Source organism: Lagopus muta, chromosome 1 (genome assembly GCF_023343835.1).
Source record: "Lagopus muta isolate bLagMut1 chromosome 1, bLagMut1 primary, whole genome shotgun sequence".
Taxonomy (NCBI): Eukaryota; Metazoa; Chordata; class Aves; order Galliformes; family Phasianidae; genus Lagopus; species Lagopus muta.
In genome coordinates, this window is record NC_064433.1 from 152,440,714 (window position 1) to 152,463,307 (window position 22,594).

General features: G+C 35.8%; 1 protein-coding gene across 3 annotated transcripts in view; it reads right to left on the bottom strand.

The window, feature by feature from the left end:
* Positions 1–22,594, bottom strand: part of SCEL (sciellin) — a 52,276-nt gene that overhangs the window by 25,405 nt on the left and 4,277 nt on the right. For 2 of the 3 annotated variants that reach the window (XM_048946271.1, XM_048946262.1), the window contains exons 3-10: positions 18,440–18,513; positions 14,046–14,163; positions 13,328–13,390; positions 12,928–12,996; positions 7,733–7,801; positions 5,822–5,887; positions 2,016–2,081; positions 28–63 (exon numbers count right to left, since the gene is read on the bottom strand). In XM_048946271.1, coding sequence (XP_048802228.1) covers positions 28–63; positions 2,016–2,081; positions 5,822–5,887; positions 7,733–7,801; positions 12,928–12,996; positions 13,328–13,390; positions 14,046–14,163; positions 18,440–18,482 — 530 coding nt within the window. In that variant the 5' untranslated portion in view covers positions 18,483–18,513. The remainder of the gene's footprint in view (positions 1–27; positions 64–2,015; positions 2,082–5,821; positions 5,888–7,732; positions 7,802–12,927; positions 12,997–13,327; positions 13,391–14,045; positions 14,164–18,439; positions 18,514–22,594) is intronic. The other variant, XM_048946281.1, reaches the window with a different exon arrangement.

Here is a 22,594-nt window from a genome sequence, read left to right on the forward strand (position 1 = left end):
CTAGGAAGCAAGATAAACAAGGCATACCTTGTTGGATCTTCCAAATTTTCTGATGATATGGCCCTGGGAAGGAGAAAACATTTCAGAAACACAATACTAATACTGAAGCACTTTACAAGCTTTTAGATCAGTAATTAGCAATTAATTTTACTTTTCTTCTTTCAAGAATGTACTTTTCCTTTTTTCTTAATGTAGTATATAATTTGTTTAACCCAAGTACTATAATGATATAATCATACGCTTTATGTGTTACTAAGGCACTAATTCTTCATTTAATATTCTCCAGTAAATCACAGATCAATAGTGTTTTGTTTATAGCATACAATTCACAGTCCAGAAAACTCAATTACAGTCAGCTGCTTATAGGCTTAGCTTATTTTTTTTAAGCATTCTGTAAGGTGTTATTCATCCATTAAGACTGAGACAAAGCACTATAAAAGTTCATGTGTCATGCTTGAATACAGAAAACTAAAATTGGGTCTCAGAATTAGAAAAGGTTATCAGATTTTAAACTCGATAGAAAAATAATCCTTCATTGCTGAACTGCTTTCCTGAAGATAGTAAACACAGCAGAACATAGGCCATTCTTGTATTTGAAGAAAAGACAGTCCTTTGCCCCAGCTGTCCCTAAGACTGATAGTGACCTTTTAAAACTGTGGTTATTAGCATATACACACTTTATTTTCTGAAACTCATAAGCAAATAAAAAGGCTCCCCTTTGGCTATTATTAGTTACAGTAATTTTCACAATTTCAAATAGCTTACCCATCCTCAAAGCACATTTCAAAGATAAACAAATTAATCATTTAATGCCCATCACTGTTTAACCAAGTATGCTTGGTAACATTGTAAGATGATTCAAGAATGGCAAGAGTTCATGAAAGCTTCATCAAGAATAGGCCTGTATTTCAGTCATCTCTGTCTGATGAGGGTAGAGAAGTAACTGGATAGTTAGTGCTAAGAAGGACATAGGAATCTTGGGATTTTATTGGAAGTTGGCAAGGTGAAAGCATTCCTTGCTTTCAAAATTACCATGATCATAGTGAGATCCTGAAATTAAATCAGATAAATTCACTGCAGCTGACATATTAAAATATTTGTTAACTGGCTTTCCAGTGGTTGGTGAGTGACTTTGAATTTTGGCCAAATCCTCTAAATCCTTCTTTAAAGGGCTGCTCTCAATGAGTTCTTCTTTCAGTCTGCATACATATCTGAGATTGCCCTGTCCTAAATGTAATGCACTGCACTTGGTCTTATCGAACCTCATTAGATTCACGTGGTCCCACATTTCAAGCCTGTCCAAGTCCCTCAGTATGACATCCCTTCCTTCTGTCATATCAACTGCACCACTCAGCTTGGTGTCATCAGCAAACTTCCTGAGGGTACCCTCAACACCACTGTCTATGTCACTGATAAATATGTTGAAGAGCACTGGTCCCAAAATGGACTATTGAGGAGACACTGTTTCACCAGCCTCCATCTGGATAAAGAGTCATTGAACACAACCCTCTGGCTGGACCATCCAAGGAATCTCTATCCACCCTTCAAATTCATCTCTCTCCATTTTAGAGATAATGATATGGTGTGAGATTGTGTCAAAGGCCTTGCACAGATCCAGGTAGAAGACATCATTTGCCCTTCCTTTGTTCACTGATGCCATCACCCCACCATAGAAGACCACCAGATTGGTCAGTCAGCCCCTGTCTGTCTGACCAAGAGGCATTAAGAGATTCCTGCCCATATGACTAGTAAGTAATTTCTGAAGTAAAATCACAGAGAAAATATACATGCATTGTAGAAAAATTTAGGAGCGCTTATGCAACCTGAAGTCTTTGGCACTTCACATACACCTCAGTCAGTCATGGGCACCAAGCTGATTAGAGCCTAAACAAGTCTTTAGACATGGGATCCTTTTTCTACCCATACTGTCTTACTTAACCCTTGTAGGCTTACATGTGAAATCAGCTCTAGCAAAAAATTACAAAAGGAAGTAACTAACGATCATTAGTACTTACCGCTTGAATTCCACTGCTTCTGTCATGGTCTTATTACTTGAAACTGGGGGAGGCATCCAAGATTGTCTGTCAGTGTAAACAAATAAATGCTTAAGTATTAGTATATGTTATGGGATTGAACAGCAGTTTGAGTCTGTTTCTTCTCGAAAGAACATTAGAATCTCAGAAATGGTGTAGGAATGTCTGTAATGCTTCTTAAATTACTAATATTTTGAAAAAACTGCATAATTATACTCTTTAGACCATTTTTTAAAATCCAGACAATTGAATGGAATTGGAAATAACATCATAAATTCAATTACTATTGTGTACAATGTATTTTCTGACACCACATTGTCTTTTCTACAGTTCGAAATAAGTGGATTGTTCTCTGAAAACACAACAAAATAGAATGTACAAAGCAAACAAGGGTGTGAATACCAACTCAAGAAGCATTTTTGGGCTTTTATTAATTGTTTTGTATTATAAGCACTTTCAGCTGTTGCTTTACTTCTTTTCTTGAAAGAAATCTATGATACTACTGATCATATTGTTTGCACATGGAATATGGGAAAAAAACAACACAGATAGAAATAATGAATGGAAAGGATACATAAAGAAGGACTTCATAGCCTTGGAGACACAAGTGAAACGGATGAGGACCCAAGAAATAGTCTCCTTTATGTTGCCAGTCAGAGATAAGGGAATGCACAAAACACTCTCTTATGCAGGACAAACACAGATTAATACCTGGCTACATGTCATTGCTGTGTCTTTGGTATTTCCAATCACAGAATACATTTCAGTGAAAACAGATTACTGAGCAACTATGGGATCCACTTGTCTATGAAAGGAACAAGAATCTTCACTGGCAGGTTGGCTGATTCAGGGATCTGGGCCTCTAACTAACGAAGCTAATAAAGCTGTAGCACTTTGTATATTTGTGAGCTACATGGTGGAAGAATGCCCCTCAGCTCTCCAAAAATAACACATCAGAAACTTTAGACAGTTGAAAGTCCAGTTGAAGTATTTATATTAATTCACATAACGTGGATAACATGAGTAGCTTGTACATGCTGTCCACCTAGAAAGCTGTGATCTGAATGCTGATAATGAAACGTGGTGGGATGAACAACATGACTGGAGTGCTCTAGTGAGTGGCTGAAAACTGTTCAGAAGGGACAGACAAGGAAGATTGCCCTTTATGCAAAAAGGTGACTGAGACAGGGAACCTGACAATAACTGATATGGAGAGGACTGAGGTATTCTACAACATTTCTGTCTATATTCACCAGCAATTTCTCTTGCTATGCCTCCCAGTTCACAGAATCTCAAGGCAAGGATTGGAGGAATGAAGTCTTACCCACCACAGGAGAAGATCAGGTTTGAGATAATTTGAAAAACTTGAATGTGTGCAAGTTCATGGGATCTGATGAAATACATCCCAAAGTGCTGAGATAGCTGATTCCTACAATATTCTTCTGGAGAAGCTGGCAGCCCATGGCTTCAACAGGTACACTCCTTGCTAGGTAAAATTTGTCTGAATGGCCAGACCCAGAAAGTGGTGGTGAACAGAGTTAAATCCAGTTGGGGACCAGTCAAGAGTGTTTCCCCAGGGAACTGGGGCTGGCCTTGTTTAATATCTTTATTGATTATTTGGATGAGGGTGATGAGTGACTGAAAGGATGAGTGCACCCTTAGTAAGTTTGCAAATGACATCAGCCTGGGAGGATGTGTCGATCTGGCTGAGGATTAGAAGGCCCTTCAAAGGGACCTGGACAGGCTGGGCTGAGACCAATGAGATGAAGTTCAACGAGACCAAATGTTAAGTCCTGCACTTTGGTCACAACAGCTCCACACAATGCTACAGGCCTTGAGCACGGTGGCTGGAAAGCTGCGCAGAGGAAAATGATCTGGGGATGTTGGTCAATCCTCAGCTGAATATAAGCCAGCAGTTTGCCTAGATGGCCAAGAATGCCAATGGCATCCTGTCTTATATAAAAAAAGAGTTTAGCCAGCAGGACCAGAGAGGTGATTGTCTCCCTGTACTCAGCTCTGGTGAGGCCATATCTCAACTACTGTGTTCAGTTTTGAGCCCCTCACTTCAAGAAAGACATTGAAGGCCTGGAGCATGTCTAGAGAAGGGCAACAAAGCTGTGAAGAGCCTGGAGCACAAGTCTTATGAGGAGCAGCTGAATCCCAAAGTCACTATCCATCATATGTGGAAAGTCACAGAAGCCAAGTGAACTTCCCAGTAATTGGAAAAAGGAAAAAATGTCTTCGTTCCTTAAGAGAGTCCCAAATCAATGTTTTTGATGGGTATAATACTCAGAGGATAATGAATTGGCTGAATGGTGACATCTAAACAGTTGTGGTCAATGTCTCAATGTTCAGGTGAAGATCTGTGCTTGGAGGCATCCCTCAGTGGCACAACATACTAGCAGTGGAACTGTTGAGTATCTTCATTGGTGACGTGGACAATAGACCGAGCTTACTCAGCAAGTTCATGGACAATAACAAGCTGAATCATGCAGTTGACACCTGAGAGAGAAGGAATGCCATCCAGAGGGATCTAGCCAGGCTTGGGAGATAGCCCGTGTGAACTTCAGAAAGTTCATCATCAAGTGCAAGTTCCTGAACATGGGTCAGCACAATCCCAAACTTCACTACAGACCAGATGATGAATGGCTTGAGGGCAGGCTTGTTGAGAAGGACTTGTGGGCACGGGTGGATAACAAACTCAACATGACTCAACTATATGTGCTAGTAGCCCAGAAAGCCAATCATATCCTGGGCTGCATCAAAACTAGTGTGGCCAGCTGGCTGAGGGAGGTGCTTATCCCCCCTCTATTCTGTCTTTGTGTGATCTCACCTGGATTACTGCCTTGAGCTCAAGGGCCCATAGCATAGAAGAAATGCAGACCTACTAGAGCAGATCCAGAAGAGGACTACCAAATGATCAGAACACTGGAGCACCTCTCCTACGAATTGATGCTGAGAGAATTGAGGTTGTTCACCCTAAAGAAGGATACAGGGAGACCTTATTTCAGCCTTCCAGATTTTAAAATGTGCCTACAAGGACTCATTATTGAGGTGCATACCGATAGGACAAGGGGTAAATAGTTTTAAACTAAAAGAATGTAGACTTACATTAGATATTAGGAAGAATTTTTTCACTACGAGGACATTGAAGCCCAGGCTGGATGAGGCTTTGAGCAAACTAGTCTAGTGGAAGATGTCCCTGCCCATGGCAGGAAGTTTGGAACTTATGTGTTAAAGGTCCCTTCCAACTCAAACCATTCTATGACTGTATGATTAAAATACAGCTATCCCAAGCAGTATGTTTTGAATCTAAAAAAAAAGTTATTTGTTCTACACTCTGTCTTTTCTCTTATTCAGTCAATATTATTTGAAATTTAAATTTTTAAAGCTAGCTATTCCAAAACCATTTGTGTAGTTTTTGTGTAATGAAACATCCCAGGGTAAAGTTTGGCATCAGAGATTTCAGCTGGTTGTAATTAGAATGTGCTACAACACTTTAAATTTATACACTGAAAAGGCATAGTTTTGCTGAGTTAGGGGCTGTAGTGAAGAATTAGCATCTATTATTGTGTCCTCAGAGCTTAAATTGGTAGTACAAACTATCTTCAACACAGTACTCTCAGGGAAAAAAAAACCAGAGAATTCTGGAGTTTGCTAGAGGAGAAAGTTGATAATGTTTTTTGATACAATTATTAACAGAGGTTTAATACAGTGCTATATGTCCTCTGCCAATCAAACAATGGCAACATGTCCTCTACCAATCAAACAATGGCAACAATGAATACCTTTTTTTCTTGATTGGAGAAGTGGCAGGAGTGTTTGTGGATGATGTATTAGGAGTCCAAGATTGTCTGTTAAGAAAATATACTTCATTCATTCATTTACTAATTCATCTTTAATAAGTGTATCATTTTAAATGAGAAAACAAGGATAAAAAATGACATTTCCCTTATCAGAAAGACATGACTGTGCAGAGTAAATGATCCAATTATGCTTACATATGCCAAATGAAATTTTGGAAATAACTCAAATGATAATAGATTTCGGATATCTTAAGGAGTTCTCATACTGAAAGAATACGTGTCTTTACTTGCTATCCGAACTAATTTCTGACTTCTGAACATCTGAACTTCTGTACCAGCACTTCACTCTCCAAGTTCTAAAATATTTTTCATATTGTAAATGTTATGCTTTTCACGTAACTGTTAGTGCTGTTCTATTTTATTATATGCCTGTAAAGGAAGCTGACATCCTTCGTATTCCTAAACGCATAAATTCCAAGTCAGGGATTTTTCTCATAAATGTTATCAAAAAAGTATTGTCTGTTCTCTTCAGTTCTTAATGACATTAGAATAACTAAAGAATGGAGTTTAAAAAATTATTTCATTGCTGTCTGGCAGGAGAAAGTGTATACCACTGAAGTCTCACTTAAGTCCTACTTCAGAACTCATGGTAGTTAAAAAATACTCACAATATTAAAATTTATCTCCAAACTCTATAACTTAAAAATCCAATTTATATATTTCATGTCATCATCATAATGGTTTACAACATTATGATATAAAATTACAACTTAAAAGAATGGCTTCACTTAATGTTTAAAAGGCTTTATTTTGCTCTTCAGAATAAAATCTTGGAACTTTGTAAGATGACATTTAATTCCTGTGCTCAGTTCTCACTAGCAACCATATTTAGTGCAACTTATTTTTGATAGAACCCTACATGCACTGATGAAGGCACACAGCAATATATTTGTTTGTTTACATTTATAAGGATGGCAACTGAACACTTCTGACTTTCAATTTTTAAATAAAAATTTCAGTTAGTAGAGCTGTGCTTTAGAAATTAAATTTTGAATGTTGTTTAATCATTCACCTCTCAATCATAACATATTTTTTAAATATTATTTCACAGTATTTCTGCTATATTATTTTAAATTAAATTTTGGCTTTAACCTGTTTGCAACGAAATCTGAACTTCTAAAAAAATAAAAGCCTTCAAAGAAACCATGAATTTTCTGTTTGATTTTCACTAAAAAAAAAAAAAAAAAAATCAGCCTTGCTATCAAAAAATATTTTGTTACAACTTGGTTACCAAGTTTTCCATTGGCCAAAGTTCAGTGATATTTTCCAGTGAAAACCTGAGTCAGATTTTTTTTTCCCCTGTTGACTTTCCTCATGAATTCATGCAGACAAATGCAGAGCTCTAGAACATAACCACAATTAATTGATTTCAAAACATTCTCAGTCTTCCTTTTCTGTATCTGTATTGTATCTAAAACCCTGTATTTCTTAAATAATTGGTATGAAATTTAAATATATAAATCTGTGCTGATCTTTCTTTTAATCTGTGTGGACAAATAGGCAGTTCTAGGAAATAATAATTCCTCTTGTTCTAAAAACAAAGCATCTGAAAGACATCAGTTGAATTACCCACCAAAAGACCCTTTTTTACAGAATGACAGGGGTTGGAAGGAACCTCAAGAGATCATCGAGTCTACCCCCCCTGTTAAAGAGTCCATGGTAACTTAGGTATGGATGGCTGCATTCCAGATGTCAAATGGTGAAAGGAAACCTGCTGTTAAGCCATATACCATACTAAGTATTTCTTTATACATTCTTGCTATATTTACAGGTAACTTGGATGATAATACCTGATATATAATGCTTAGATGATAACATTTCCAAAACACTTACCTATTGTTTTGCTTATTATTTAGAGTGGGAGACTTATTTATTTTGTCGATATCACTACTGCCTGGAATTCTGTTTAAAAAGAAAAAGCAAAAATAAACAAACAAAACAGAAATTATTCAAAATACATACTCTAGATCTTTATTTTAAACCACTGAATAAAATTAAAAGATGAAGTATCCCTTTGTCCTGTGTTCAGATAACAAATTTAATAGCACCACAAAAAAGGTACAGAAGAGAAGCTGACTTAATATAAATGTAGTGCATTCATATCTGAACAGTCTAAGCTCACTGAAAAACTGTTTTAAAAGAATATGATGTTTAGATTCTAAGTGATATATTAAGCCTTATTGCTGTAACAATTAATTTTAGAATAGAATAAAATTGAGTAGAATATATAGCAATTCCTTTGAATTATAACTGAACACTAGAAAGAAAGCAGTGTTTTTCAGATAAACAGTATCTAAGGTAATCTATTTCCATCCACTTCACCATTCCCTGAGAGATGCAGCAGTATGGTTTTCTTTATGGCTTTAGAGATCAATATGATTTGAAAATGCTCTAGTGAAAAATGCCTGACAAAACCTTGTAATGGCCTATAGGAGTACCATCTATCACAGAAGTTATGTTGCTTTACCTTAAATTGATTTTATTATGCCATAACAATTACACTAAGAACTAATCATGACTTTTAAGGCTCTTAAGTATTCTAGAGTTGCTGCCCAAAGCCCTGTCACACTTTCACAGAAAGCATTACGTAGCTATCATAGCTGAAACACAGTTTAAACACTTAAATACTTATATGTATATTTAATCCATAAATGAAATCACAGAATCACAGAGTTGAGGCTGGACAAGACCTGTGGAGGTCACTTGGTCCAACCTCCCTTGAGTAGTGCCACCAGCCTGCTCAGGAGTATGTCCTTTGCTAAGAAGAGAGAGAGTCCAAAGAGCTCAAGTATAAATTGAAGTAAATAAACTACAAATACTAAGTTGAGATGTTTATCTTAAATATTTGGTTAAATTAGTTGAAAAATATTTTGAACTGCAACTTAATTACACGTGGAAATTACTTAATTCTTGTTACGTACGCCATAGATACATAACTATAGATATAAATATTTCGACATTTATAATTCAATATTATGTACAAAACCTTTTGTAAGCTGCCTTCAGCCAGCCATCACAGAAGATGGTTGTATTTAAAGAAAATCCTTCAAAGACACTGGGACACAATCTGTTCTTTCTTTAGTTCTTAAACTTAATTGCTCAAATATCTACGTTATTATATGGCTATCTTGTAACAGTGACTGGCAGCTACAGTTTCCCAAAAGATCACTAGAGGTCTCACTAATCTTGCAAACTGTACTGTGGATGCAAACATAAGTGTTGTAATTAATTCACTGAACAAGCATTTCATTAGAGTTTCATTTCCTATTTTCAAAAATTTAAGCAAAATACTTTAAGTGGTGATATATTAATAATTCTAGGTCAGACTTAAAGGGTCCACCTGGCATCCATCTGGCTGCTCAATGTAGTAATGTTTTGAAAAAAGTAAAAGAAGTTAACTGTAAAGTTAACTTTTCCATGTACAACTTTTCTGCTTCTGATAAGCAGTGGTGGAAGAATATACACAGTTTGTACACACACTGCTATCTACAACAGACACCTCTGGATTAATGATGCATTTATCCATTGGTTTTTCTGAACCAATTTAAATATCTAACCTCCACGTTATCGTGCAATGGTGACACCTAAGGTTAATTTGTGTTAACAAAAAAAAAACAACAAATATTCTTTATTTTCTTTGAACTGTTATTTAAATCGAGTTATTTTTATCGAGTATCTCATCATTCTTAAAATAAAGCAGTCAAATTCCTTCCTTACACACTTTCCCTATGTTACATTCTTTTCCAAGCTAACAAAATGTTTTCTCTTCAGCCATTCCATGTATGAAAGCTATTCTGTACCTATAGACATATTTACTGACATCTCCCTTTACACATAAGTAAAATGTTGCATAGTGTGTTCAAGATGTGAAAAATTGGTTAGTACCACTGAATAGTAGTTTATCTTCACATCTTAATATTACAATTTTTCTCTGATATATGAAGTATAGAACTATGTGCCAGTATATGTGCATCTACTGCAGTCGAACTACAGATTTCTCACAACTCATCCACTCTTTTGCTTGCAGCCAATGGTGCAAACATGTAGACAGCCCCAACATCTCTTCCAGCTCCTTGATACTGAAACTGATGTTCAAATTTTGTGAATACTGGGTTATCATAGAATCATATAATTGCTTGGATTGGAAGGGATCATTTAGTTCCAACCCTCTTGCTATTGACAAGGATACCACCCACTAGATCAGGATGCTCAGGGCCCTTTCCATCCTGACCTTGAATGCCTCCAAGGTTGAACATAGGATATCAAACAATAATGTCCTTGAATACGGAAATGACAGGAGTTGGAAAGCATATCTGTACTTGAAATGGCTTGTAGATATGTCTTCACTGTTGTATTTCTACATAGATTGAAGAACATCAAATTACTCCTGTACTCTTCAAGCAGTGTATTTCCAATTTTTAAATTAGAGTTTCAAGGATTATTTAGATGTTTTGAAAACTAGCTATTGAAGACACATTTATCTAGATAGAATCCCATTCTGAAAATCCATGTCCTTTGGAGTAATGCCCACAAGAGATAAAAAGTAGAAATTCGGATAGATTCTAATCTCTGGCTTAAAACTGGTAACATCTGCACGCGTTCTGCACAGTAGACTGCAATTTTACAACATCCTAGCTAAACAAAAATTATTTTACTTGTAAGCAGCTGAGAAATCTCCAGTATGAAGGTAATTCTTCTCAAAGCTGTCAAGCTATGAACAATGCTTTAGATTTTCTTTTACATTCCATAATCATAAAAGACATTTTTCAGCTACACATTTTAGCTTTGAGGAAAAAAAAAAAAAAAGAATTATTCTTTTTTTACACAGAAAACTAAGAAATATTGCTAGTCTGAAAACTGCTGTGTTCTAAGCTTGAGATTTCTTTAGTACTGTTATTCTTGCCAGAAATAATTTTTAAGAAAATAAGGGAATTGTACCTGGTGGAAAACATCCTTTACCAAGGAAGCAGAAATACCAAATTGAACTGCAAGCTACAAAAAGGAGCTAAGAGAAAATACATCACTACACCCTTTTATGCCTCAGGTTGCAAATTTGAGAAGATGCAGAACACATAGTTCATATTCACAGAAGTGCCTTCTGGCAATGGGTGTGTATGAATTAATCCTGAAATTACTGATATCACAGATTTGAGAAGGCTAACGATGACTGAGAAAAAAAAACAAACAACTTGACTACCTACTTCCTCATTTTTATCATTTTAACATAGAACCAACATTATTCACTTAATTCCACATCAGTTATCAGAAATGTTCATTCATATATATGAACATTTATTTTTTTTGTCACCTGTTGCATATTAATAACAATTTATCTTAGATATTTGTGCGTATGAGAACACAGGCAGCTAACAACCTAAAATAATTCAGGCATCTTTAATATCATAAAACAGAAATTCCCAGTTGGACAGGGATGTTCAAGACAATACTTTTCGTCAACACTGTAGAAAGTGGAACTGCCCTATGGCTTCTAAACTAGCAGTCAGAGCTTCTATTCTGAAAAATAAGGCCTTAAATTTGTTTTTGAGTCAATGAGTTTGTGGGTAAGAATGACGGTAGATACAGTCTGCTTGCATTTCCGAACAGATTCCTAGAAAATTCCTCATTAAAGACTATTAAATAAACTAAACTACTGTGTGGTAATAGAGTTCTTTCATGCACAAACAACTGGTTAAAAAGTCAGGAATATAGGTTTGGAATAAATGGTATTTTTTTCAGAGTGGAAAGTGAGATCTGTACAAGACCTGAGTTTTCCATATATCTGGAAATTATCTGGAAAAGAGAAGCCAGACAATGTTGCTTGCCAATTACACTAACTCATGATAATCAAAGCAAATGCTGACTGGCAAGGCTTTCAGAATCATGTGTTAAAAATACTAGATTTCTAAAATGGCAGGTGACATTCATTTTTCTTAGATGCAAAATAATGCCTGCCAAGAAAAACAACTGATCTCTGAACTAGCTCAAGAAAGAGGTCTTATAGTTACAAAGATAATATTGTGAAAATGAGCTCAATTCTCAGCAGTACTCAAAAGAGCAAATTCATTATTAAGTATGAGAAAAGATATGGCAAATGAACCAGAAACCATTGCTACATTCCTGTACATGTGTAAGGTGTGCTCTGAGGTGGACATTCCGGTCAAAAAGACTAACATGGAGATAGAAAAGATATGGAGAAAAGCAATAAGTAAAATAAAGTTATAGGCTCACTTCTTCATAATGAAGGAACAAATACAGTAGAATTCATCAGATTATAGAAGAATCACAGAGCACTGTAGCCCATTTTATTCCAGCTTTCTATGGACACAGTAAACGTAATGCAATCATTTGTCATTGTTTCTTACAACACCATAAATATGGTCATCAAACAAAATTACAAAGTACCAAGATCCAACCAAACAGGTCCATGTTTTCTACGAAGTGTGCATTAAATTCTGATAAGTGATAGGGTCTTGTTGATAACAGGTACTAATTGTGGACTGAATTTTGAAGATTTTCTGCAGAAACAATCTGCAAATACTGTTGTGATCATGTCTTAAAGAACTAGACAGAAGTTAACACTGATAAGAACGTTTAAATTAAGCACCTTTAAGATACCTGTATGGTACTGATATTTATGTTGATCATAGTATGAAGTGGCAACAAGAATTTGGAAAGAACTAATTATTAGACGTGTTTAACTGTTGGAGATAGGATGCTGATTTACAGTTTGAAAAAAAGGAAACTGGGAAGGAGTAAATGGGTCATCTGTGTGGAGGTGTTTATTTTTATAAGCACAAGAGTCCACATGAACTGATACAAGGGAAGAAGAGCAAGATTTCAAAAAGAACCTTTTCCCAAATCACATTTCCATTTGTCTAATTTACAATTCATGCAAAAATCAGTCAAATTCTTCTACTTAGTAAATAGAAAAAAATGATACATAATTTATCTCATTCATACCTTCATATTTGAGACTACTTATATGTATGAGAATCACAAAATTAAATACATATGAAAAACATCTGTACCTGTCCAAGTTAGTATCAGATCTGTATCGTCCAAGTGCAGTTTTCTGATCTTCCTTTTCATTTGCGCTACTGCCATAAAAAAGGTTAAAAATGATACATTTGTCACTGTTCAATTAAACAACTCATCACATATAAAACAATATAAGAAATGAATTAAAGTCTCATACGGAATTTTAGACTGTTCAGGTGTTAATAAATTCAATTCTGTACCTATTGCAATCATCAGCTTAATAATTGTGTCAGATTTAAAATGAGAACAGATTTACAATGGTAAATTAAAGTCACATTTATAATGGATTATTATTTAAATAAAGCTCTTGATAAAAACAAGTTATAATGGAAGGGTGTTGCATTTTCTCTGTCAGTATCATCAGAAAGATATTTAGATAAGCTATGATACCTGTGTAGGCTATCTTGGGATTTATATTGGTTAAGCACAGCTCTTCCATAGTTTTCATCAGCGCTACAAGGAGAATAAAGACAGTGGTTAGTTTAAATTTGAATACCAACAATAGAAAAACGTGTCTTGGCAAAAAATTTCTGTCCTCAGTCAGATTTCATAGCCATTTACTACCACTATAGCCACACCAACTACAGAACTCCCTATTAGATTACTCCAAACATTTAGGAATATGAATTATCTCTTCCTGTGTGCTCTTTGTGGAGGGCCTGGTTTCTAGGTGGAGTTTCTACTCTAATACAAGCACCATTTTGCATTACAGTAAATTTCAAATGATTCTGACTTTACTAAGTTCCTTAGAGGAATTTGTCAAGGTTTACAGTCTTCAGACCTGTGAAAAAGAGTAGGATGGTGATCTTGGAACACACAAACAGGAAATGTGGGACTTTTCATGCAAAGCACAGGCCTGAGATGCTCAATACATCTCATTAAATACTCAGTGCACAGAAGTCCTACTACAAAACAGTCACCGAAAGTCCAACAGACTAATGTTCCATGACAAAATGAATATTTCATCAAGATGAGTAAATAATAGTTATTTTATGAGCTCTATTTCCTTTTTGGTAGTATAATTCATGCAAAAGTAGACATTCAAAGAAAATATTTACTTAGCATGATAACCTGAAGACGGAAGAAATGTACTTCAGATCTTTCCTACCTTTCCTCTTCAGGTCTCTTCTTTATCCAGCTGTTATCCTGCAAAAGGGTCCGTCGCTTGTTAACATCATGATTAGCTTGCTGTCTGCTTTTAATTGCAACAGAAGGGCTCTTCTTATCTACAAATGCAGAGAAACATGTCTTGAAAATGAAGGCAAGAGAAAGCTTTGGAAACCTTTACTATTAAAAAGTACTGTTAAAAAGGGTGAAATCTGTGAAAGTTCAGCTTTTTTACCACCAGAAAAGAAAAAGCACAAGGAATATGTTTGATGATCTTGTTTAGTGTAGTCCGTTTCCTTGAAAAGTTTGTGACTTAATGCTTTCAACCTTAAAAGGAATGCAGAAGGACAGTACCAAACTGAATTCAGTTTCATCCTCAATATGAAGGAGCTTGGGATATGTTTTTAACTCTAAACAAATATGACAGATCTGATAGAGGAATTATGAAATATAAATACAATGGTTTTTCTAGGGGCAAATGTATGATTCCCATTTCTCAAGGGAATCTGGGTATGTGGTATCTGTATTTTTAGATGTGGGACAGGATACAAATTTCAAGTGAAAGCTAATCTGGAAATGATCACATGGTCATCCACCCACATCCAGCCCAACTTCTCTGAATTTTCAGGTTCCTCAAAAGGCTCAGACTCCCTCTGAAGCTTTTCCCTTAGTGGCTTAATTAACAAGGTTCTCTGTTCTAACCAACTATTTAGTTTTGCTTAACTTTTTCTAAATGTAGTATTTTTATGTTTTCAAAGGTTTTCAAGAGAAATAGTACAACAAACATGCACACGTATATAATTTTTATTTACTTATGTAAACAACCTAAAACAATGCTGATATCTAATATATTGAGTAACTAATAATATGATGTTCACTTGATCTGGGAGAATATATGTTCTTCATTGTATTAGAAAGCTAATCTTTATTTCTTTTGGTTTCTCTTTATGAGGAGTTTGCCCCAGGAACAAACAAAAATATTTAAACTATTATCCATTATTTCCATTTCTTTTTCTTCCCACTAAGTTTCATACCATCCTCTTCTTTGAAGTGGAATGGAATATTTTTTTTGCCATTACAACATTTCTCTTTAAAATGCAGGACTAGAAGCTGAGCCCTATTAGAAATTCCACATTTTCCTGGTGAAAAAAAAAGGTAAAGTATTACATACAAAAAATCTTTATCAATGGCATCCAGTTAGTCAACAACCTGACTGATGAAAAACGCTGAACTTTTCAGGTTTTCCTTCAGAGACCTTAATGATTTTCTCCATGAAATATTAATTCCCAAGCAAAAGTAGTTACATACCACATTTCAGGAGACATTATTATCTGATATTCAATAAGGACATTCAATTTTAAAGGAAGATCACACTTCACAGTCCATATTGTGTATTTTTCAATGCTGTATTTTGACATTTTGCTGTGATTATAAGAAAATGTAGCTCTTGCTTTTGATTCAAGATCATCAGCTGTAGTGGTAACATGAAAAATGATAAATAACATGAAAAATGACAAAAAACTAAGTGAGTGGTACATTGAAATCATAACAGAACACCAAAACATTTATTTTAAGTGACAGTGGCCAAGATTTATCTTTCAAATATATTTCTTCATGAAAAAAGCACACTATAATACCCTAAAAAAAGTCGTCAAACTCTGTACTTAACTGCAGACCAAACTGTGCCTGTTCTTATTTGTTCTTTTTCATTGCAGATATGTCTAACCACCAAATAAAAGAAGGCCGGTGAAGCAATTCAAGGATTGGACTCCTTATCATTTGTATTTACTCAGCTATAGGACCGTTCTCTGCTTCTTTGTTGAACTAGCTCTCTCCAAGACTAAGTGCTACAGAAGGGACAAACATTTAAAAGGCATGGATGTGAGAGTATAGATGTGTATTGCTGTCTCTTGGCCTTGATCCCAATATTTAGTTTTATTTTTAGAGTAACAAAGATGCATCCCTTTGTGACTATTACAAAATGAATATGCACATCAAAGCTAGATGTTCGAGAATGTGTTGACAGTCACAAATTAAGATCAGAACATCATCTGTCCTTACTGCGTAATTTCTGTACCAGTCTGTTCTCTTACACTTAAACTAGTTTCTTTCTTAAAAATATTTATTGAAACCTGTGCTAAAGACTTCAAAAAATGAAAATACCGCAGCCTTCCCTGCATAGCTCCTATGGTTCATTGAAATACCTACTGAAAATTCACTTCGTTTCTTGCAAACAGAAGAGAGGAAGGAACTTCATCAGTTTAAACAATGTCATTGTCTCATAGTCACTGCCAAGAATGGATATAGTTGTAATTGGCAAGCAAAACTGTATTAAGGGCATTTGCTCAAAATATTTATTGTTTTGAGTATACTGATGCTGTTAGCAATGACTGGAACGTACTAGAGACTTGGATGAAGACACACAGAAATAAAACAGACTACAATCAAAAATCAAGGACTTGAATGAAGATGTAATATCAAGAACTGTGGCTTCCTATTTTCATAAATACGTAGATATTTTCAATTTGGTGCAATCATTTGCACTGGAAAAAAAATCCAACACTTTAATTCATGAAAGTAGAAAAAATATGAGTTCAAGTATATGCATTCCAGAGATAAAATTTCTCTTTGGCAAGGAGTGGAGGTAACTCCAGCATTCCTTTCATACTTGCAGTTTTTGCCAGAGCAGCTTTCAACTGTGCAATAAATCTGAATCTGTGCTTTGCTTGAAGCCACAACCTCCTTTAAATCTTGAACTGAAGACAGGAACATAACATGTTCAAAAAGTACTCAATATGAATCCGGTTATTAACTTGTTATATGGAACCTTTTTTCTATTCTAATGACATTTTATGAAAACTCTTATCATCTAACCCAAAATCATTTGGACTTCAGAGAAAACATGGCTTTTTTAAATTGTTCAGTGCACATAAGGCTTCAGGAGATCTCCTATAAAAGCAGCAGCCAAAGGATATACACTGTGTTTATTTTTCAAGAAATACTACAAGTTATTTGCTAGTGCATGAGGCCTACACTTTGCTGAACAGCATTCATTTCTAATCTAATCAGCTACCTCCTAAGTTTCAATTAAAAATTGAATACATATCTGATGCAACCACGTAGATGACATGAGCACAGGTAGACAGAGCATACTCCCTTCTTATTTTGGCAATAGTTTATGTCATTATCACTGTACAGATTTGAATACAGATGCCTCTAGTAACTTACTCATATACTGTTTCTTCACTATTTCAGCCTTAATCTTTTCAGCAGGGCTTGAACACGGGAACAGAGGAATTACCTCCCAAACCCAAGTGAATTCAGCCAGAGTTGATGAACATTCAGAATAAAGCAAAATACTGATTTTCAGTATGCTCAAGGGCATGGGTGATACAGCCTGTTTCAGAGTGCATGCCTCCAGCATTTCCAGAGGCCATTTCCAGTTTTGCTGCTCCTGGGAAGCCCTCCTCAGAGGGCAGAATGCTTGCTCCCCCTTCCTCTCTTCTGCCTCTATACAGCAGGGCTGCCTTACACTGAGTACTGCCTACAGAAAATGGCAACATCAGCACAAGTTCTTGAAAGTTGTAAAAAGGAAAATACACAAATAATAAAGTTTTTTTGCAGTCAATCCACTGGGTAGGCTGCACAATAGTAATACTTGTGGTTAAGCTGCCTTCCAGCCCTGGTCAGCCCTAAAAGCATGGCCATGGCCATCTTGATGCTCTACGACCTTTAGTGTCTCACCAAAGGCAGGCCCTCAGGCACCTCAAAACAGTAAATCTTTAGAAATATTATGTCCCATCTGACAATGATAAAACAACTTTTCTCCCTTCTCCCTTCCATTCTAATTTTCCACAGTTTCTTATTTTCTTCATTGAAGTCAAAGGGCAATGGATGGCCCAGCTGCCATGTTCCCATGGGATTTCCACAGCAACCAGGATACCATGGGGAACTGCCACCTTGTACCACATTGCCTGGATATGCTACCCAGCACAGTATTTCGGCCTAAACCTCTGCCAGAAAAAGCATGACATGACACAGAATCATAGAATAACAGAATCATTGAGGTTGGAAAGACCACCAAGATCATTTAGTCCAACCATCAACCCATCATCACAGTACCACTACTGTCACTCAGCATGACATCTAGCCTTTTCTTGAAAACCTATCAGGATAGTGACTCCACCACCACCCTGGGAACTCTGTCTCAATAAACTACTCTTTGCAGCTGTAGTGAGTCCAACTGCATATGACTGTCAAAGGGTGGTCACTGCCAGTATTGCTACCAAAGAGTGTTGGTGTGCCTTGGAAGGGAGCTGTTCAATGGGCACAGCAGTGCTTGCAAACAGTAAGTGCAAGAGGCCCCAGGAGAAACTGAAGGATATTTAGCATTACCACTTTGATTGGGAGACTGCTTTCGTATGCTGAAGGCTGACATTTTCTTCAATAGGGTGTCCTTCTGTGGGAATCTAAAATAAAACACGAAAAAGAAAAGATGGCAGTAAGATTAGGAATCAGCCTCGAAGTCAGAGTAAATACATATGCCACTTTGATCAGCTCCTTGGACAAGTTTAGTAAGATAGAATGGCTTAGAGATAGCTGCAGCCTTCTTTGAACTGAAGTTCAGACATGGTATTCACTTTTCCATCCCTCATTAAGACAATATATAATCCTGCCCTGCATCTGTGCTCATCTTTCTCTTCTTGTCTGGACTTCTTCCCTGAGAGCATACGTGGTGATGAGAGCCTTCAGAGGAGAAGACTCAGGTGGGAAGATGATATCAGCCTGTGGCTCAGAGAGCTGCCTGGAGCACACGTGGGCTCACCCAGCCCTGATGACAGGTCTCACAGCTTCAGTGGCCTGCAGCTAACAGTAGGGCTCTGAGGACAGAGCAGGAGGAGGAGGAAGAGGTGGTTCTTCTGCCCTGCAGCAGTTCACAAGTCACTGACTTCTTTCCCTGTCTGGAACGAGGTTAAAAACAAGCCTGCAAATATGCTGATTTAAAAATATATATGTATATATATATTTAAAAATATATATGAGTTGAGCCATGCAAAAATTTCATTATGTGATTTGAAACTTTGATTATCAGTCTTATATTGAAAATATCAAGTGGAACATAATGATATTTTAATAACCAAAAAAATTCCCTTAAGGAAAAAAAAAATAGTAACAAGAACATAAGTTCATGATACAACAAGTACATGATACTCTTTAGCAAACAGTCTTCTGTTTGAAAAGCAGGATTTTCCAAGAAAACAATGTTAAGCTGGGATTTTCTCAACCCACTCCACTGGTCAGGTTGCTAAGATTTAGAGCAGGACAAGAAAACAGTTTTTGTGACATTCACTGACAAGTCACAAACTTTCTCTGAGTGACACTGTTGTATCTTACAGATGTAAACAGGAGATTGACAGACTAGAGCGTGTGGCTGTTTCTTTACTGATGGAAGGCAGTGGTGTCAAATTTTGGCAGAAGCTTAGCAAAGGTATTAGAAATAACGATGAAATGAAGGTATGGAAACAAAATCAACCAGTGGATGCCACAATGAATTGCACTTAGAGCATATAATTCCTTTGTATGTTTCTGCTGCCAAATAATTATTAAAAGAGCTTATGATGATCAAAAAAGGAAAGCATTGACAAATCTTACTATAAAGTAAATGTATATAAATTTAAAAATAGTATTGAAGAACAAAAGTCCTCATCTGTCTTACTGAGCTGTGAAATTCCAGGTGTTTATAAGAGTTTAAAATTCTGAAAGCAGACTGGAAGACTCTGAGCCACACTCCTTTCTTTTAGTTGTTAGTACCAAGCACGTATTGACAAAGTTCATGTAGAAAACACGTCACTGCTGGATCTGATTTTCACCCAATAAAAATATGTTCAGGTCTATAGTGAGCCTTATTTATTTTGCAGCAGGTTACAAAATACCTTTCAAAATTACTGATACAAGGTTTTAAGTAGATACGTACTGAATTTCCTGGGAACTGTTCAGGCAATCTATTTTAAATAATGAATATTCTTGCTATACATTTTCCTGAACTGTCACAGTCATATGAGAAAAAAAAAAAAAAAAAAAGATGATAGTTCTGATTTATTTATATTTTCAGCTATATTTTCAACTTAGCAACCACTGGACATCTGATACTGCTCTTTATTTCAGTCAGTTCCTGGAAAATAAGAAGCTTGACATTTCAGTATGTCAGTGAGTGCTGGCACTTTTTCATCTGGAGAAATAAAAGTAGTTTCTACAGAAGGAACTTCCATTTATTTTCCATTAAAGATTTTAAAAGATATTTTCTAAGGGAAGAGTATCATAAAACATCGAAGAGCCTTCTTTTGTCAAGATCAGATCAAATGTCGATATTCTAAGGATTAAAATTTCTAGTTAAAAATTTGTACTTTGCATTTGAAATATTTCTCATTAAAACAGCAGGAAATTGCTATGTAGACTTCACAGCATACTGCTGCCTTTTTTTTTTTCCATAGATTCATGATGGAAACTGAATTTTTTCACAGAACTAACAAGGAAGTATCCTTCCTACGCCTTTGTTAAAAATAAAAAAGAAAGCCACAGATATTAGTTCAGAAAAATAAATTATCCCCAACGCAAACAGAAATCACATGCTTTCAGACTTGACTTTAAAATCTACAGAACAACTAAAAATGCATTGAGAATACTGACTTTGAAAACAACTGCAAAACAGTCTTGCTATTCCCTCTTACATCCATGCATGACAAAACAAAGTCCAGCAGAGAACTGAAAGCACTCCACAGTGAGACTGCTTCTTTCATTCTTCATCTTTTAATTGAAGCTGTGTGTCATCCTATATTCAGTTTGCATTGTTGTCAGGGTAAAAGAAATATTTCTGTTGCACATGCGTACAGCATCCAAAATAAATTACTACCTAGTCTTCAAGCCCCAAAGTAGAGTGCATCAATGAGTGTTAGAAACAGCTCAATACCTTTTACAGACAGCACTGAAAAAGCGTCAGGCATTCAGAAGTTCCAAACCCAGGCAATTTAGCCTTACAGCGCAATGTCATGTTGTCCTCAAGGTTTATGTCTTGCTTTTGTACTTTCAAGTTGTATATCTAAGATTAATCCATTACAATTTTGAAATGCAAATTAAAAACCCTTCTAATTTGGTCTCTGCACAGATGATGAAGAGTCATCAGAGGAAGAATTAGATTTCAAGATCTTAAAAATGGAAAGAATCTTGCATAAAGAGGCAGGATAAAATTCAAAGCATTTTTTTCTTGGTCTTCACTATTACATAAAAGTGTGTGCATCTGCATATGTGAAAAGAGGAATGGACAGAAAGCTATGAGAATCACATTAGTTTGAAAACTTAGACTTATAAAAATCTAAAACCAACACACTATTCACACAGGTCAGTGAACAGTTTATCATCATCCCATAACTATGAAGACATTTAAAAAAAAAAAAAATTTTTAACTTCTAAAATCAAATTGTGAGAAAGAGAAGCTCTAGTCTTCTATAGTATAGTAGTAAATTACGTTCAGGTTTTCTTAATAAGAGCTCAGCCACTGAAGCCAAACAACTCTGTTGGAATGCAAAATAAAAACAAACAGGAATGCTGCTTCAGTGCAAATTTGAATTTAAAAACAGCGTCAGTAAACTTTAAAAGAAAATGAAAACTGCCCAAGCCAGTCCAATGAGCTACTCCCAAAAGGTTTTAGGGCATAGCAGTTCTTTATTCAGAATTCCCCACATTTTTTGAGAAATTTAAACACAGTTTAATCCAGAAAAATATCTTCAAACATGACTTTAGAGGTAATCAAATGCCTCTTCAAGCTCATGGTAGAACCACCATAGAATAATAGAATCCTTAGAATTGAAAGATGACCTTTAAAGGCCATCTAGTCCAACTCCCCTGCAATGAACACTTACAACGACATCAGATTCTCCAGTCTGACCCTGCATGTCTCCAGGGACAGGGCATTCACCACCTCTTTCAGCAACCTCTTCCAGTACCTCACCACTCTCACTGTAAAAGATTTTTTCCTTATATCTAACCTATGTCTTTAAGCTTGAAATCATTTCCCCTTGTTCTGTCACCATAGACCCTGCTAAAGAGTCTGTCCCCTACTTTGCCGAAGCTTCTGTAATAAGTTATTCAGAAAGCAGCAGAAGTCGACATATAACCATGTTCACAATTCTACATCTCATTTCCATATCTTGATCAGCAGAAGACCTCAGGCTGCCATAAATGTTTAAAGTTAGACCTTCTAGTTTTCAGCTATTCTGAATACTCCCATACTTCAGAATCCTCTTGCCTTCCTTGATTTGGTCTGGGCTGTAGCTTTCTATATGATTAGGTTTCACATTTACACATTTAAAGAAAAAATAAACAAACACAAACAGGAATAATACAAGCATTTTGCATAAGAATCATTTTTTCCACATTAGACTGAATTAGTTACAGCCAAACAGTGTTTCTGTTCTATAGCTTCTAGCTATGTGAGTGATTAAGATCTTATTTATAAATATTTATATTACAGAGAAACATTACATTGTTTCTTTC